The sequence below is a fragment of the Hemibagrus wyckioides genome, linkage group LG27 (assembly GCF_019097595.1).
Source record: "Hemibagrus wyckioides isolate EC202008001 linkage group LG27, SWU_Hwy_1.0, whole genome shotgun sequence".
Taxonomy (NCBI): domain Eukaryota; kingdom Metazoa; phylum Chordata; class Actinopteri; order Siluriformes; family Bagridae; genus Hemibagrus; species Hemibagrus wyckioides.
The window spans coordinates 14,954,850-14,972,079 of NC_080736.1; the positions used below are offsets into that span (position 1 = coordinate 14,954,850).

Consider the following 17,230-nt stretch of genomic DNA (forward strand, 5'->3'; position numbering starts at 1 on the left):
ATCACACCAGAGTCTCCACTGCATGTGTCTATAAATGTAGCCATCACCTCTTTTTGTTTTTAGCTAACCGGTAGTGTTTGTTCAATGTGACACCAGGAGCATTGGGCCCAGATTCATGTAAACATCACCAGCTCTCATTACCAGAGTAAATACTTAGATTTCTGAATCCGCATGGTTCTATATACATTCAGTTCTGAATAATAGAAATTCTTACAAAGCATGCGTTCTGATTTTACGGATCTGGTCCCGAGTGTTTCAACATGTGAAACGTCATTACCATTCCTGCTAGTCTAGCAGCACAAGCATGTCATCAGATGCATGAAACTTCAGCAGTGCCTGCTTACAGTGGATGCACAGCTACCCTTACGATGCTCCAGAAGCTGGACAGTACAGGAGAATGGAACACGATGTGTTTTTCCCCACCCAACAAAAAAAACCCAAACATATATACACTAGTTAGTAGAGACAGGGGCTGGGTGTGTCCTAATAATCCAGCTAAATTCACAGTGTGAGTGCATATTAATATACACTTGCTGGCCACTTTATTAGGAACACCTGAACTAATCTATCTATTCAGCCAATCATGTGGCAGCAGCAGAAATATCATGCAGATGCAGATCAAGAGCTTGAGTTTTGTCTTAGCATTCTGACAGACTACAACAGCAGAAGACCACATCAGGATCTATTCCTGTCAGCCTTGAACATGTCTGAGCCCGTGATAGCCTCAGATTTCTGTTCTTCCTGACAAATATAGATCCCAATGTGGCCTTCTGCTGTTGTAGCTCATCCAGCTCACAGTTTGATGTTTTGGTGCATAATGCTTTTCTGCTCTCCAAGCCTGTAAAAGAGCGGTTATTGAAGTTACTATATCTTTCCTGGCACTTTCAACCAATCAGACTGTTTTCCTCTGACCTCTCTTAAGGCATTTTCTCTCAAAGAACGTTCAATCAATGTTTTTGGTTTTTCACACTATTCTGAATAAACTGTAAATACTGTGTGAGGGAAAAAAAGAAACTCAAACAAGCCCATCTGCTACAAATAATCATGTCAGAGAGATCACACCTTTTCTTTATTTTGATGTTTGATATGAAAATTAACTAAATCTCTTGGATTTTATTGCATATTGCTGCTACCACACGACTGGAGAAATTAGATTACTGCATGAATGTTCCTAATAAAGTGGACAGTGAGTGTATATGTATTCTAATTATATATAGGAAGGGATTTGATGCACACTCCCAGCCTTCTGGCTTCATGCACGTAATTTGTGTTTTTTTTTTTTAGTTTCCCTCTCCTTGATTTTTCTCGATTGTTGCTGTGGTTTCGGTTCTTTTTTCCCACACTGTTTTTTTTTGTCTGCACGGTTGCCAGGTTGCAGCTGAAGGCCAACAGGACCAGCTGGTGCTTCAGAGACCAGTGAAGTCCTCGTCCCACCACAGCAGCCGTCACCGGAACCGGGACAGAGACCGGGACAGAGACAGAGACCGTGACAGGGATAGGAACCGAGAGCGAGGGCATGAGCGAGAACGAGACAGAGATAACACCTGGCCTATAGAGAAACATACAAATGTGCAACCTCAGGCAAGAAACTCTTTCATGTTTTTTTTTATTTATTTATTTATTTATTGAGCCACAAAATTGTCTTTGATTGCATATCCTTATGGATCTGCACCTGACTGACCTAGATCTGACTTCTTAGAGTTCTGACTCAAACTTCAGACTTCAGAATATCATCATACATCCATGTGAAAACTTCTAAAACTAAAAATGTTCTATATAAATGTTTATAGTTCTGAATTCTTAATCCTTAATCCTTACAGCTGTGCATCATCATTGTTCTGAATTCTTATCATTCTGAATCCTAATATATCTGAATTTGGTTTGTTCTAAATTATCATATTTCAGTATACTTATCGTTCTGACTCTTTAAATTTCTGAATTCTTGTAGTTGTGGATCACCATAATTCTGACTCCTCATATTTCTGAATTATTATATTTTGGAATTCTTAGAATCCTGACTCTTTATATTTTTGCTTTCTTGCAGTTCTAAATTCTTATAATTCTGACTCGGAATACTTCTGAATTCTTATAGCTCATTATAGATCTGAATCCTTACAGGTCTGAACTCTTATCAAGGAAGTTGGATAGTTCTGGATTATCATAGTTCTAAATTCTTATAATTCTGACTCTTTATACTCCTGAATTCTTTTACTTTGGAATTCGTATAATTTAATCTGAACCTTTATAGTTCTAAATTTCTGTGGTTCAGGGGTATTTTTAACTGCTGTGACTCAGAGACTAGTATTTAATTCTTACACATCTAAATTAATTCTTGTGTTTTGGATTCATCATTCTGAGACTTCTGCTTATTAACTTTAATATTATTGGCACCCTGCAATATAACACGCAAAATAATTGTGTGGAAAAAATAAATCTGCGTTTGTAACAGAAATCTTTTTGATGAGAAATACTACTTGGAAGTAAACAGGAATTTTCACATGGGCATTATGTTGACTAATTTCCTCTGTTTTTATTTACCTTCAGAACCAACCTCTTAGGTCTTTGCGTAAGTTCCTGCACCTCTCCTCTCCACCTTCGTCCTCTACAGCTGTTAGCCAGCCTCCTCCTCCTCCTCCTGCTCCAGATCGCTCGTCTGATGTACGTTTCCAGCCACTTCCCAACCCGCCACCTAAAGCAGCACCTCCGAGCATGCCTGAAGCACGGGCCATCCCGGTGGGCAGCATCACTCCCAACACCAAGAGCCGAAAGCCACACAACTACCCTCTGCCAGGGCAGATAGAGTCCGCTTGGCATGCCCCGGCTCCCTACCCCGACCAAATGGCCAGCAAAGCTGGGCAAAATGGCATCGGGTTCGCCAGGGCTGCTCGTCCACGGATGCCAAACCTCAATGACCTGAAAGAAACCGCTTTGTAGGGGCAGACATGTTCTTTCTCTCTTTTTACTCTTTGGGGGTAACTGCAAAACCAATATCACTTCCGCACTTAATGACATCTCTGGCCAGAAGGTGGCACTAATCATGTCTTGAGTTTTTTTTTTTTTTTTTTTAAATCATTCACATCCTTTGATAGAATTTGTATTACTGTTAATGGGTTCAGTTTTCAGTTCTTGACATTGATGATGTATTCAAGTATTTGTATAAGGAAATTTATCAGCAGGGGGGATGGGGGGTAAATTAACCGTGGAATAGTAAGAGCTTTAGTTTATACACCAGAGAATGTATAAATATTTATTGTGTAATAATTCTATATTTCATGGAGATTATTTAATTAATTATGAGTGTCTTAATATTTAATATTTACATTGTACAGAGTGCATTTTATTGTTGTAACAAATGGTACATATTATTATTATTATTATTATTATTATTATTACAACAGTTTGTTCTGTTATAAATCCTCTACTGCCTGGACACTTAGGCATCTCAACTTTCAAATTTTCAGAGCTCCTTGAGATCTAACTGCCCATTAACACAGAAGCTACACTGTCAGAGGCTAACTCTCATCACATGATCTCCAGCTATACAATGACAGGTTTATTTTTTCCTGCTTGCACTTCCTTTTGCTTTAATTTTCTTTACTTTTTTCCATACAATCTGAGCTGTAAGCCAAACCAAGTCTGCATGGCTGAAAAAATGGGCTGCAGGCCACAGTAGAAGCTCGTCCGTGATTAGTTCAGTGATTGGGTTGGTGTCGGTATCGAATGCCTGACGATCGCCTCTGCACATCATCAGGTTTTTCCAATATTGTTTTTCACGTTTCCTCATTGACTCGCCTTTGTCATTTCCCCTTTGGGATACTCTGTGCATGTGATGAGTGTACATATGAGCAAGATAAGGTTATACACTCATCAGCCATAACATTGAAGATCGGGGTTCAATCCCTAGCACTGCCCTTGAGCAAGGCTCCCAACCCTCCTGCTTCAGTGGCATAATGATTGCCCCTGCACTCTGACCACAATTCTTCAAGGATGGGATGTGTGAAGAAAGAATTTCACTTTGCAGTAATGTATACGTGAAAATAAAGGCTACTTAACTCAACTTCAAAGACCTCTGAAGGTGTGCTGAGGTATCCAGCACCAAGACGTGTAGTTTGTCCAGTGCATCTCAAAGACGCTCGGTCATATTGAGATCTGGGCCAAGTCATCACCTTGAACTCTTTGTCACGTTCCTCAAACCATTCCTGAACAACATTTGCACTGGTTTTCCTGTTATGGCTGATCGGTGTATATGAAATAATCTTGCAAGCCACACAAAGGAAGTCAGAAACATTTGGGCAATAAACAAAGCCAAAATACTCCTACTTTCACAAATAGAAATCATTTCCTTGGCATCAACCAATAAGAGACCGTTATTTTATGTACCCTTGTAAGACTTTTGTTTACTTAGCATGAACTACATCAGAGAAATCTCTCCTTTTTTTTTAAACATATGTATACACAGTGCAGGCTTCAAGATTCTGAAGCTCATGACCAGAAAAGTGAACAATAGACATCGGAGCATGGGATGTAGGAGACACATTTGAGGATGAAGTTACAGCACAGTGCTGTAGTTCTGGTCCATAGGTGTGTATTAAATTTGTATAGCAGAAGCACAGTTTATCTAAATGCTGTGAGTTTGTATAGTAAGAACTTACACAGGGAATAAAAAGGGTATGATTGTTGCTATAGCATAAGTGATAACAGGAGCTTGTTTTTTGGATGTTCCGTAACATTTATTGTGATTATAAAAAAAAAAAGCTTTTATCAGCTGTCCATCAGGAGGCATCACACCACCCTGTCACCGATTTTTCCTCACGTCAACCATATCCACTGTACACGTGAGATGTGGTGTTGTTTGTTACTTTATAGTAGACAGTTAGCAACCTCATGGTTTTAAATATCAGTCAAGGAATACTACATTATAGTCAGCGATCTAAAACCTAAGGTGACGTGCTCTACTGAGCCGGACGCAGAAGTCAATGAGGACGTGTTAACAGGAATGGAATATTTTCAGGATATTGACTTTACAAATAATATAACATGAGTGTGAATATTTTTTAATTATTTTGAACAAGAGATCACTCAAAACATATGTAACACTGAATACATTTCAGCCTCAGAGATGTTCCTATATCAGATATATAATATACAGAGAGAGTGTATATAAGATTGAGAATATGAAAAATGATGAGAGATTAATTTTATCCTATTTAAAAAAAAAAAGGAGCAATATTGAGATAATGAGAAATATTTTACTCCTTTAAATGGATTTAATGACGACGATCAAAGATTATATTCAAGAGAGATCCCTAAAAGAAATGGAAAGAGATATTTAACTGGGAGTTTAAAGATGTTTATTTTTGTGTTATTTATAGTCATTTTTTTAACCAATGGTGCACTTTAAAGTTGTATTTCTCCCAAGTGAAGTGTTTTGTGCCCATTTGGTGTTTTCTAAATGGCAAATCCCCCCTGACCACTCAGTGTAAATCTTGTATCACGACTGCTTTCTAAGACAACTGAACTGAGTATGGGTTTGTTTTATGACTTGTCGAGGGGAACTGGGCAACTTTACAGTGGTGTGCGACATTAAAACCTACAGTGAAGATTTTGCACCATTTTAAATCGCTTGGTTTTGTTTTAAAGATTTTTTTAACCATATCACTTATATTCTGTCATTATTTAGTCAACATCATGGCATTTAAAGACTATAAAGATTCACTTTGCCAAAAGTTTTGGAACATCTGCCTTTACATGCACATGTAATATTCAGCTCTTCTGGGAAGGCTTTCCACAAGGTGTAGGAGTGTGTTTATGGGATTTTTTGACTCTTCCTCCTGATGATGGGCAAGAAGTCCTGGCTCACAGTCTCCACTCTAATTCATCCCAAAGATGTTCTATCAGGTTGAGGTCAGGACTCTGTTCAGGTCAGTCAAGTTCCTCCACACCAAACTCACTCATCCATGTCTTTATGGATGTTGCTTTGTGCACTGGTGTGCAGTCATGTTGGAACAGGAAGGGGTCATCCTCAAACTGTTCCCACAAAGTTGGGAACATAAAATTGTCCAAAATGTCTTAATATGCTAAAGCATTAAGAGTTCCTTTCACTGGAGCTAAGGGGCCAAGCTCAACCTCTGAAAAACAACACCTGAATTCAATGATTTGAAGCGGCGTCCCGAAACTTTTGGCAATATAGTGTACTTTGACGTAATTTTGTTCTGAGTTTGAAATTGAATTATTGGTCCTCTTGGGTAAAATCAGAAACTGTTCAGAATATGAATATGAATATCAAATTATCCTGTCATCATTCTGTGGTGCTTTGTATAATTCTTTATTTTAGTTTTGTTCGATTTGGTTGCGTCTTTTACTGTATAATAACCCACCATGGCATATTGCCAGCTCACACCATGTGCCAATGCAATGCCAAGTCTTTTTTTTTTTGCATTAGCCCATGTTTGGCACAGACAGTATGAGGATTGGCATCGTCCCTAAGTGCGGGTTTACGAGCGGCGTGACCTACATTTAAGCTGGAGGACGACTGCTGGAGGCAACGTGTGATTTAGTGCTCTACGAATCCACTACTCTTGAGTGTGTTGGGGGTAAAGGGAAAAGAAAACACCACATAAACGCTGCACTGCTGCCCTTCTTCATACATGGTATTTAATAAAAACAAGTAAAAATCGTTTCCCATGTGAAAATCGTAGAACTTCTATTTATATCTATCATGTGAACGCCACAGCTGATTAGATTTAACCCTCTTGTTGTTTAAAATCTGAGAAAGAGAATTTTATGAAAACCAGTAACCTGATAACCGCAGTCTCCTTTAGAGCCTTCGTCCACTGTTAGCACCGTTTGCACCACCAGTTCAAGGCTTTTCCTAATGTTGATTCTGTTCATCAAATCCATCCAAAATCCATCACTGCCATGATGACAGAAACTCTGAATAAATGAAAAGCTCTTCAAATATTTTGTTTAGATACAAAAAAAACCCCACAGAAAATATCTTTTTTTGGACCTAAAACAGGAGACTAACTTTCTCAAAATCTCTAATATATTTAGTTCATTTGTATTATTATTATTATTATTATTATTATTATTATTATTATTATTATTATTATTACTATTAAAGCATTTTTATTTAGAGCCCTAATGATGGTAGTGAGGATATTATTATTATTAGTATTATTATTATTTCTTGATGGCCTTTCTCTCTCTGATTATGATTATTTATTTATTTATTTTTACTTTATGGTTAGGATTTTTCCTCCTTTGTGCCAAATGTGTATAAACACAAACATATACAGACCATCAGCAACGATCCAGTGATTTTTTTTTTCAAATACATTTTACCTTTGAAAGTTTTGTCCTTATATTTCTTTTTAAACAGATTGTTGCAGAAAGTATTTCAGAAATTAGTTGTGTGTGTGTGTGTGTGAATATGAAGGTCAGAGGACGCAGGTGTATTTATTAGATGCTTGTGTGTGAGTGTGTGAGAGTCACTCAGGGGTTGAACTGCTGAATTCAGTGTGTTTATGGATCTATTTTTTTTTTCCATTACACATTGATTCCGGATACAAAACTTCCTCCAACCTCTGATCTCTCCGACACAGGAAGGAAAGGCTGTGGATTTGATTTGGACTACACTGATTACACGCTTCCAGAAATCTCACTTTCATACCTCTCATACGGTTACACGTGACCTGAACTCTTTTATTCATCACCTCTGGCTGTGGTTGTTTCAAGTATTGGCATGTCTGAGACAAAAAAAAGCATTTCTATTGTATAATTCCCTGTAATTAATGAGAAATAAATCATGTCCTACTAATAATGACTTACTGGTTTTTTTCTTATTAAATGCCTGGAAAAAGTCTACACACAAAAACTTTCTTATATATCTTTTAAAATGGATGGGTTTTGTGATGTAATAAAAATGAAACCCAGATAATCTTGCGAAAAACCTTGCAATAACTGAGGTGCATGTTTGTACACCCTTAAACTACTTTTGAATCTATTACGCCATTGTCATTTTGGGTGAGAGTCTAAAAGCATGTCTTGTCAATATTTTCTCACTCTTTCTTGTAAAAACCTTCTTCCATTCTTCCATGGCGTCTCAGCCTGTTTCAGATTTCTATTCAAAAACATTGATCAAAGTCATTTGGATGTATGTTTTGGTTCGTGGACATGCTAAAAAGAAATATTCCCCAGTTCTGGTTGAAGAAAAGTAGTCTGACGTTGTGGTGCCGCCACCACCGTGCTTCACTGTTTGTACTGTATTCATTCACCCAAACATACATTATGGAAGTTAAAGTTTAACACTGGTCTTACATTTCAGCACATTTTGCCACATGGTTTCAGTGATTGTAGATATGCTTGTCTAACCACGACATCTTACAACATTCTCTCAGATAAAGAAGGTGAGAGAGTCACATGAGAAGAGCTGAGAAGCAGCTGGAACATTGCATTAAACACATCTTTGCTTGTCAATGTTATATCTCTGTTCATATTTGTTGGAACAACGTGAAAAGGCATTTAATCTGTAAAATAAGCTTTCAAAACTAAAACAAATTATTTCCATTATTTATATCACACCTATGGCAAGGATGTGAAAGGGTTCAGTGTGTTCATGAATCTTTAAATAAATAGCACAACAGCTAAGGTAAAAGTTCCAAAAACCATTTGGATAATTTTAAATATATTTTATATTGTTATAAAATCTACTGAGAAGGGTAATTGCGATTGCGTTTGAGTAGTAAAAGGAACAGGTGTAAATAGCATTATAAGCTGCTGCAGCCGTTGTTATATGGTCCATTCGGCATAATAATGTTGGCCGAGGTTGGGTTGAGTTAATTGCATGCACTGGAGCGTAAATTGGGTCACAGGGGGTGACGGGCCTGAACTGAACTTCAGGGGGTTTATAACTTCCTCTCCTGTTGGAAGAAGGACAATGGTATGAAACGGCTATATGAGCAAGTCTTAATGGAAATGTGGGAGGAGCCCATTGAAGATAAAGAGTATTAGACAAGGCCATTAGGACTCAGTGGATTATAGTAATCCAGTGAATTCACCAGTGGGATTTTGCAGCACTCGAACGCAAGGCAAGATGGAATACGGAGCTGTGAAAGTTTTCTTCCTCACCCTGTTGCTGATTAGTGAAGGTAGGTGGCCATTAAATAACTTTCGTTATATTTGCAATATTATTGATTAATTTAATTTTGTCTAGGCAATCATTTGTCATGTTAAATTGATAAATCTTTGCATTCACATTTCCCCCAGTTCCTATAAGATCTCAATCCCAGCAGGTAGGTTAAATTTCTTTATAATTACGTTGTGTTCCAATTCAACACATGAACAAGAAGAAGAAATTAGATGCTCTAGTGCATCACTCGTCTCTTTTGATCTGCCATCAGGGGATCGAAGACAATGAAAGCTGGACGACGAAAGCTTGCAAATGCGACTGTGATGCAGAAGAGTCCACCACCGAGACGACGACTTCCATCGTATCTGGCTCAGTATGGATCCAAGAAATGCACTGCATGCCAGGTGAGATGAGGGAAAAGAATATATGAGAGGAAATTATAAGGGACAGTCAATGGAATATATGAGATACTCAGTAAAGCAGTTTCATCGTCTCATTGGTGCACTGTACCTTGAGGTCTTCACTTTATATGTAAGGAATAAACCATGATAGCGACACACTAGAGACTAGGATCAACAAAAGAGCATTATAATGCCTGGAAGTTGATTATGACCTTCTCATTTTTACTGTATTAACTGCCAAAATGTACAAATTTAAGACTTCCAGTGTTTGATGAGAATGTGGAACACCGGGTCTTTGCCATTGTTCTTTTGAACTAGACAGAGTGAATTGTGTGTGTGTGTGTGTGTAAGGAAGCACCCGGCACAGGTGGTGCACTAGAAAGTAATTAATCATTTGCTCACAGCTTCACCTGCACCATGTGAGGCATCAGTGCCTCCTACTGCTACACAGCCAGCAGACAGAAATGCTCCATTTTGATTCCCTAGTACAGGATACAGAGAGAGAGAGAGAGAGGGAGAGAGAGAGAGATCAGATAAACATTTGGCCGACGCCAGTTGGAATAGCACAAAGAGGAATACTATGATGCCAAGACTATGCAGTGTAGACTCTGACACGTCCTTCTGGAAGCACAGGAGCTGAAAGAATTCAAAATGTTCTAATGTAATTAATAAAGGCACAGGACAGTTCCATGGTTCCACGATTCCACGATTGGGGTTGCCATTTCCGTCCCACTGATTTTACATTTACAAATATATATGCAAATGTATGCATAGGTATACAGCGATGAATTTTTTGTAGAATACAGAAACAGTATTTTTATAGTATTTTTTCTGTCTTTAAATAATCATTAAAATATATTAAAAATCATATTTGAAATTGTGTTACACTACAGTACTACTACTTCTACTACTACTACTACTACTACTACTACTACTAATAATAATAATAATACTATCATTAGTAATATTAATAGCATTTCCTCCAGATAGATTGTTTGAGGGGGGTTTGCTGCAATAGTCTGGTGTCCAATATACATTATACTCCCCTCAAACATTCAGAATTCATAACTAATAAAACATAAACATAATCCAAGATCATTATAATGGTCATACAGGAAGAATGACCTAATCAAAATCCCAGTGTAATTCTCCAGATAACAAGAAAGAGACTACATTTCCAAATATTTTTAAAAAGTAAAAAGCTTAAATTGGCATCTGTCAAGCTTTAAGCCTGAACATTCACGTTTGATCTGTATCAAAGCTTTAAGGATTAAAGAGTCACGAGACCTGGGCAGTAGCATGAACAGTCCAGACATGAGGATGTGGCACTGGCATACGACAGGATTAGTGATGCACTTTTTTGTCATTAAACAGCCATCAGGGAGGCCATGAGCTTCAGCTGAATCCTTTTGCAGAAAAAAAGACGTACATGCTGTACGAGGCAGTGCTGTACGAGGCAGTGCTGTATGAGGCAGTGCTGTACGAGGCAGTGAACTAGCTGCTTTTCTGGACCACTCTATGTCTCCTTTTAGAGATTACTTTAGAATTAAACCGCTTATTTAGCAGCCATTACCTTGAAAAAATGTCTATTTAAACTTTATATAACAACCCATGAGCTCCATTGCCCCATTATTTTTTTAGAACTGTACAATTTAACACGCATTTTTCTTACTTAGGAAATAACAGACCTAATGTTAAGCATTTATTTTATTAGACGTGTTTCTGACAGTGATGAATATGTACTTAAATTAGTTCTTAAAATAATAATAATAAAAACAGTGCAGCTAAAAACTTGACAGCTGATCTCGACAAGCTAGCAAGTTAGCAACCTATGTTACTGCTAAGCTAGCTACACCAGACTGAACCTGCTATATACCTTATACATATACAAACATGTCTTCAAACTAGCAGATTCAATTGTTTGTTTAGTTCTGATGTGCTAAAAATACATCTTTGGTTTCTGTTTCACTGTGCTGTTGAAATAAATTCTTCTTAGCTAGCTAATTATTTAGCATCTCTGAGGTAATTATAGCTAACTAACACAACTGAAATAAAGTCTTGAATATTTTTAGTTTCTTCTGCGCTCTGTGCATTATTCTGATCACGCATAAGACAGCAAGCAAGAGAAAAAAGCCCAGATGAACAATTATGCTAGTCAGTGTGTTTATTAATTAATTTGCTCAACATATTGAATTATTCTGTAAAATAATTACTTATTATTAAATGAATTCATACTGATATTAAACACTCTGATTCATTGGATAATAAAGGTTTATTTCCCAGAATGCCCATATCACAGACCCCTGGGCTTTGAGGCTGGATCAGTCACTTCTGACCAAATCAGCTGCTCTAATCAGGATCAGTACACCGGTTGGTTCTCCTCATGGATTCCCAACAAGGCCAGGCTTAACAACCAGGGGTTTGGGTGAGTATAATATAATTTACTTTTTTGGGCTTGGTGTCTGTGTCATTAATTGTATTTTTTTTTTTTTTAGACCTCTTATAATATGACGCTGTTGAATTCTTGAATCTGATTGGTCAAAAGGTGTTGAATATTCTTCTATAATGGCAGCTCTGTTACACTTCATTTACAGGGTCTCTTATGGCAACAACATTACAAAAAACATATAGAAGTATGACATCATTTATCAACAAATGACATGTGCACACACTCATGTTCTGACACTAATATTTTTGCACAGCATATATTACACTAAAATTGCACATATCTGCCCCCGCCCATAACAGTCATACTATTTTACCCCTGAGCTTCATTTTTATATTTCCTATAGTCTTTTCCCCCCTTTCCTACCTGTATAGCTAAATTCTATTTTTATTGTAATTCTATATTTATTTTATTTTTATGACATTTTAAAAGCAAAAAAGGTCAAAGAAAGCACCCCACTGCATAATGTGTTTGCTTGTAAATGGTCACAATAAAATTTTTATTTTGAATTCATATTTAAATGATCCTGGAAAAGCATTGTTCTATTTTAGAAAACATTACCAATGATCAAGTAGTATTTTAGGAATTATGATGGATTAAAGCAGATTATCCCAGATTAACAATGACTCACCTTGTTTTACATCCAAAATGACTGCAAGCTTTTAGCAGATCTTGCAACGCTAAAATTGTTCAGTTGTCAAATTTGATTATATTTCTATAACAGCAGCTAGCTAGCAACCTGTTTTACTCCTAAATTAGCCATGCAAGTCTGAATCTACTATATACTGTATACATTTACAGAAATATCTTCTAACCTGTAGATTAGATAAGAAAAAAATAATTGGTTTCCATTTCATTGTGCTTCTGAAATAGATTTTTCCTAGCTAGCTAGGTATTTAGCATCTCAGAAGAAACACAGTTTTAGCAAACTATCTAAAAGTATATCATCTCAGTAAAAAATATTTTAGTTGCTGCTATGTTCAGTTAAACAATTTGTGGACATTTGTGAAATAAGAGCCAGAAATCAACAGACCAGGACACTAGGACAGTGGTTTCCGGCTGTAATTCAAATTACTGGTTTATTATTAATGTGCCCTAATATTCTAATATGTTATCATGCTGATTCACAGCGACATAAAAACTTGCTGTTATTTCAAAAACGTTTAAACTTTTAAAAAACGTCTCTTCTTTAAGGAGCCATTTATTTGCCATATTTGAAAGGAGTCTCCAGAGTCATATGAACATCATGAGAACTAAAAAAGAGAAATTATATTATAAGAGAGGGTAGTTAATAATATAGAGAACTAACCTGTTTCACAGATGTTCCACAACTATTCCATTAAAGGCATTAAAAATGTAATTCATGTGGTTTAAGAGGATTTTCAGGACAATCTGTTGGCCAAGGAACATTTATCTCTCCATCTCTCTTTCTATAGATGCTCCTGGTTGTCAAAGTACCAGGACACCAACCAGTGGCTGCAGATTGACCTGAAGGAGGTGAAAGTGGTGTCTGGGATCATTACCCAAGGGCGCTGCGATGCGGATGAGTGGATCACCAAGTACAGCGTGCAGTACCGTATCAATGAGAACCTTAACTGGATCTACTACAAAGATCAGACAGGGAACAACAGGGTGGGTGGTTTTTCAAGCACTAAATCCCGAAATATTGTGTGGAAAATCCAAATGAGGGATTTTGTGAAAGAATAATTTTCAAACATAACAACGGTGTGGTTGATGATTTCCCTACAATATGACATCCTGAAGTGTATTATTTTACCTATACCACATCTTGTCTCTTAACTGAATTTATTCAGAAACCGGAAGGTCTTTTGAGCTGTGAACTTTCCAGTGGCAGAAATCTGGAGACTTTTTCCGACAATGTTAAATAAATGTCTTTTAACAGATATACCAAATCTTCAATAGGTGCTTTTACATGGACACTTTTTAATCAGATCGGACTGAATTCAATCAGATTGACGAATCCGATCGCAGCGTTTACATGAATGCGGTATAAAGTAATCAGATTGTTATGCGCGTTTACATGACACATGATTAGAATCGGATTAGATCTTTTGCGTTCCAGGATGGACGTACTAGCGCCCGCCATTTTACCTACGACAACATCCATACGTCATACGTCATTCTTGCGTCATTGCACATGCGCAGAACTTTCCAGGAACATAGTCCATCCGATTAAGTGTTTACATGTCCTCTCGATTGGACTAAAAATGGTTTAAATCACCCCTTACCATCCGATTGAAATTTTAATCGGATGTGGCAAATTCCATCCGATTGATGTGTTTACATGACACTTTTTTAAACTGATTGTGCTTCTAGTCCTGTTACGATCGGATTACAAGTGTCCATGTAAACGCACCTAATGAAACATTTCTTCAGTAATCACATTTTTAATCTGTTTAATAATTCTCATGAATAAGGATTTGGATTATACTCCATTCAAGCACTGCTTATGAAATCCAGACCTGAGGAAGTCATTAAATGAGCCCAATTGTAGGAACTTGACCAACATTATTAACTACTCTTCCATTTGCAGGTGTTTTATGGTAATTCTGATCGCTCCTCTTCAGTCCAGAACCTGCTGCGTCCTCCTATTGTGACACGCTACCTCCGAATCATCCCTCTGGGCTGGCACACACGCATCGCTATCCGCATGGAGCTTCTGCTCTGCATGAAGAAGTGCACCTAAAGGGACATACTGACCCATTTTATACCACCACAAGTGGCACTCTGGCTCTTTAGTCTGTTTCTTTACGTCTGTAGATGTGTGTTAAACCTACTGCATCATCATGCTTTGTGTATTATTATTGTTCGGGTAAAAAAACTATGTATCTAATTAGAAAGGGTGAGAGATTTGTGGTATTGTCATAATATCTGTATATGTTTATGTGTGTGATTTATCCTTTTGTTTGTGATATAGAGCAAGACTGTCATCCTATAGGTCAAATATCTTGGAAGGAACCTCTTTAGCCTCTAAAAAAACCTATTAGATCAATTATACTCCGGTTTACTTTAGATAGCACTAAAGAAGGAACCAAGCCAGCAATGCAGTTTATTTGTTTTTCATTGTCTGAAGAGATGTGTGAACACATTAAATATGTTTACTGTATAATGAAATGTTTGTTAGGTGTGATTAGTGGTGTATTTGGTGGTTTGAAGTATTAGCATGAAGTATTAGCAACCTTCTATCTCATTCCAAAAAGCATGTGGAGGTAAGTTGCTACATTAAGCTGTTTCCTTTGCTAATGCTAGGTTAGGCTAGCCTCAATTCCAGAAGTTTCCACTAGCCAAAATAGGCTAATATGAGGAGGGCAAGGATGGATTCCTCACTCAAACATTTGGGAGGACTTTGTCTTATAGAGTGGTGCTTCATTATATTATTATATAAAGCTTTTCAGCTTTTTCCACATGAACAACACAAGTCAACACAAACAGCAGAACACTTGTGTAGCTCTACTGCTCCATGAAACGTCTGATTCACAGCAACACACCTTAACCTACATGTTCTCCATGACTCCTCCCTTGCCTGGCAACCGTCACTTGGCCACGCCCTCTCTGTCACAGTCACCATGTGGAACTTTACAACAAGGGACTCATAAAATTAGCATGATGTCTTCTTCCAAAACACTGACTCATCAGATTATAACAGGTATGTTAGAGTAGAGATATAATGTGCCATTCAGGGAGACTCATGATCAGGATTAAGGGGGAAAACAGTCTTTTTTTAGATGATTTAGAAATGTTTAATAGTCATGTGATGAACAAAAGTCTTGAATAAAGCAAAAAGCCTTCTGTTCGAGTACTTGAATGGGTTTGTTCTTTCATTTGCCATCATTCAGAGAAATAAAATAAACAGTATGAATTCATATAACTATACAATAGATAGTTATGAGTCTTTGAAGGACAAGAGAAGATTAGATTAATGTTTGTTTACTTTATTGGAAAACACTTGTCCTTGTTAATAATTGTCCCGGTTATCTTAACCCATGCTGCTATGTTTGGTAATCAGGAGCATCTTGAAAAGACAAACATGATTTGAGCTGCCTTTATTCTTACAGTAGAGCATTTTATCAATAAACATAACATTTATAAGGCATGTCTCGTTTCCAACCTTATTTTATATAACTATACGTCCTGTTTGGTGCTGACCACGCCCCCTGGAATAGATCAATAATTAAAGCCTTTTTTAAACAATGATTTTAGTAATATTATAATTACTAAATTATTAATAGTAATAGTATAATTACACCTGTCACTTTATCTACTGTAAATGCTACTTGCACATACTTTTCTATGCACACTCTAACATAGCCTTATTTATCGATGTACATATTTACATATTTATCTGCACTTGTTCATTTGCACAATTTCTACTATTTGCACTTCTGGTGGATGCTAAACAGCATTTCGTTGCTATGTACCTGTCCTCTGCAATGATAATAAAGTTGTCATCTATCTATCTATCTATCTATCTATCTATCTATCTATCTATCAGTTTGACTTTTACCTGTAAGGTCTAAAACAAAATTAAAAAAGTTATACTGTAATTATTTACCCAAATTCATCATAATGTCATAAAGCGAAGGAAAAAAAAGTTTAATCGGAAACCCCGGAACTTTAATGACGCTTTGGGAGAAAGAAAGCCACTGATTGGCCATTAGATCATGTGACGCGTTAATTAAGGTAACTCGATTAGGGCGCGTGACTTCATTACAGACGCTTTTAAATTACAGCAACGCAAACCTGCCACGAAAGCACGAGCTCTCACCATGAAAGCAGTCAGATCTAAAGGGAAGTCACGCGCCTCTCTTCCAAGAGCAAAAACCCAACTCCGAGCGCATGCACTCTACATGTATAAACTGCGCAGGGAGGTAAGATTACAGAGTTTTAGGTCATTTTGTTGCTGTAGTAAATTGCAACGTAAGTGTTGACATAATGGACTTTTTCTTTCGCCAAGATCGAGCCTGTTGACTGCAGATTGGTGAATGACTCGAGGCTCGCGCCGTCGTTTCTTTTAAGAAGAGTAGGCCTGGAGGCCGCGCGCTTGTCCGCTTTTAACCGGCACGGGATCATCACGAGCTGGGAAATCGGTGCAGCCATGCAGCAGCTCTCACACCGCCGCAACGCAGTCCCTATGGACGGTGCATGACCTGCCTTGTTCTATTAATATTTGTACATATGTATTATTTTTTTTTTACGTGCGTGTATATAAACAAATAAATGTTTTTTTAAAAC

General features: G+C 37.3%; 2 protein-coding genes across 3 annotated transcripts in view; both read left to right on the top strand.

Annotated features, from left to right (window-relative positions):
• The window catches only part of cdkl5 (cyclin dependent kinase like 5), a 43,647-nt gene extending 40,573 nt beyond the window's left edge, over positions 1-3,074 (top strand). For both annotated transcript variants that reach the window (XM_058382166.1, XM_058382167.1), the window contains 2 exons: positions 1,372-1,581; positions 2,545-3,074. In XM_058382166.1, the coding sequence (XP_058238149.1) occupies positions 1,372-1,581; positions 2,545-2,934 (600 nt within the window). In that variant the 3' untranslated portion in view covers positions 2,935-3,074. The remainder of the gene's footprint in view (positions 1-1,371; positions 1,582-2,544) is intronic.
• A 5,935-nt stretch (positions 3,075-9,009) lies between these two features.
• Positions 9,010-15,573, top strand: rs1a (retinoschisin 1a). Its single transcript, XM_058382272.1, has 6 exons — positions 9,010-9,149; positions 9,268-9,293; positions 9,402-9,534; positions 11,815-11,956; positions 13,414-13,609; positions 14,532-15,573. Exons 1-6 carry the CDS (start codon positions 9,095-9,097, stop codon positions 14,682-14,684), a joined length of 705 nt encoding a protein of 234 aa, XP_058238255.1. The 5' UTR covers positions 9,010-9,094; the 3' UTR covers positions 14,685-15,573.
• The last annotated feature ends 1,657 nt before the right edge of the window (positions 15,574-17,230 follow it).

Bases quoted from the DNA above. Each gene is read 5' to 3' on its own strand.
- rs1a (XM_058382272.1), top strand. From the start codon at position 9,095: ATGGAATACGGAGCTGTGAAAGTTTTCTTCCTCACCCTGTTGCTGATT. The intron at 9,294-9,401 runs GTAGGTTAAATT...ATCTGCCATCAG, and splicing joins TAAGATCTCAATCCCAGCAG to GGGATCGAAGACAATGAAAG. The intron at 11,957-13,413 runs GTGAGTATAATA...CTCTTTCTATAG, and splicing joins CTTAACAACCAGGGGTTTGG to ATGCTCCTGGTTGTCAAAGT.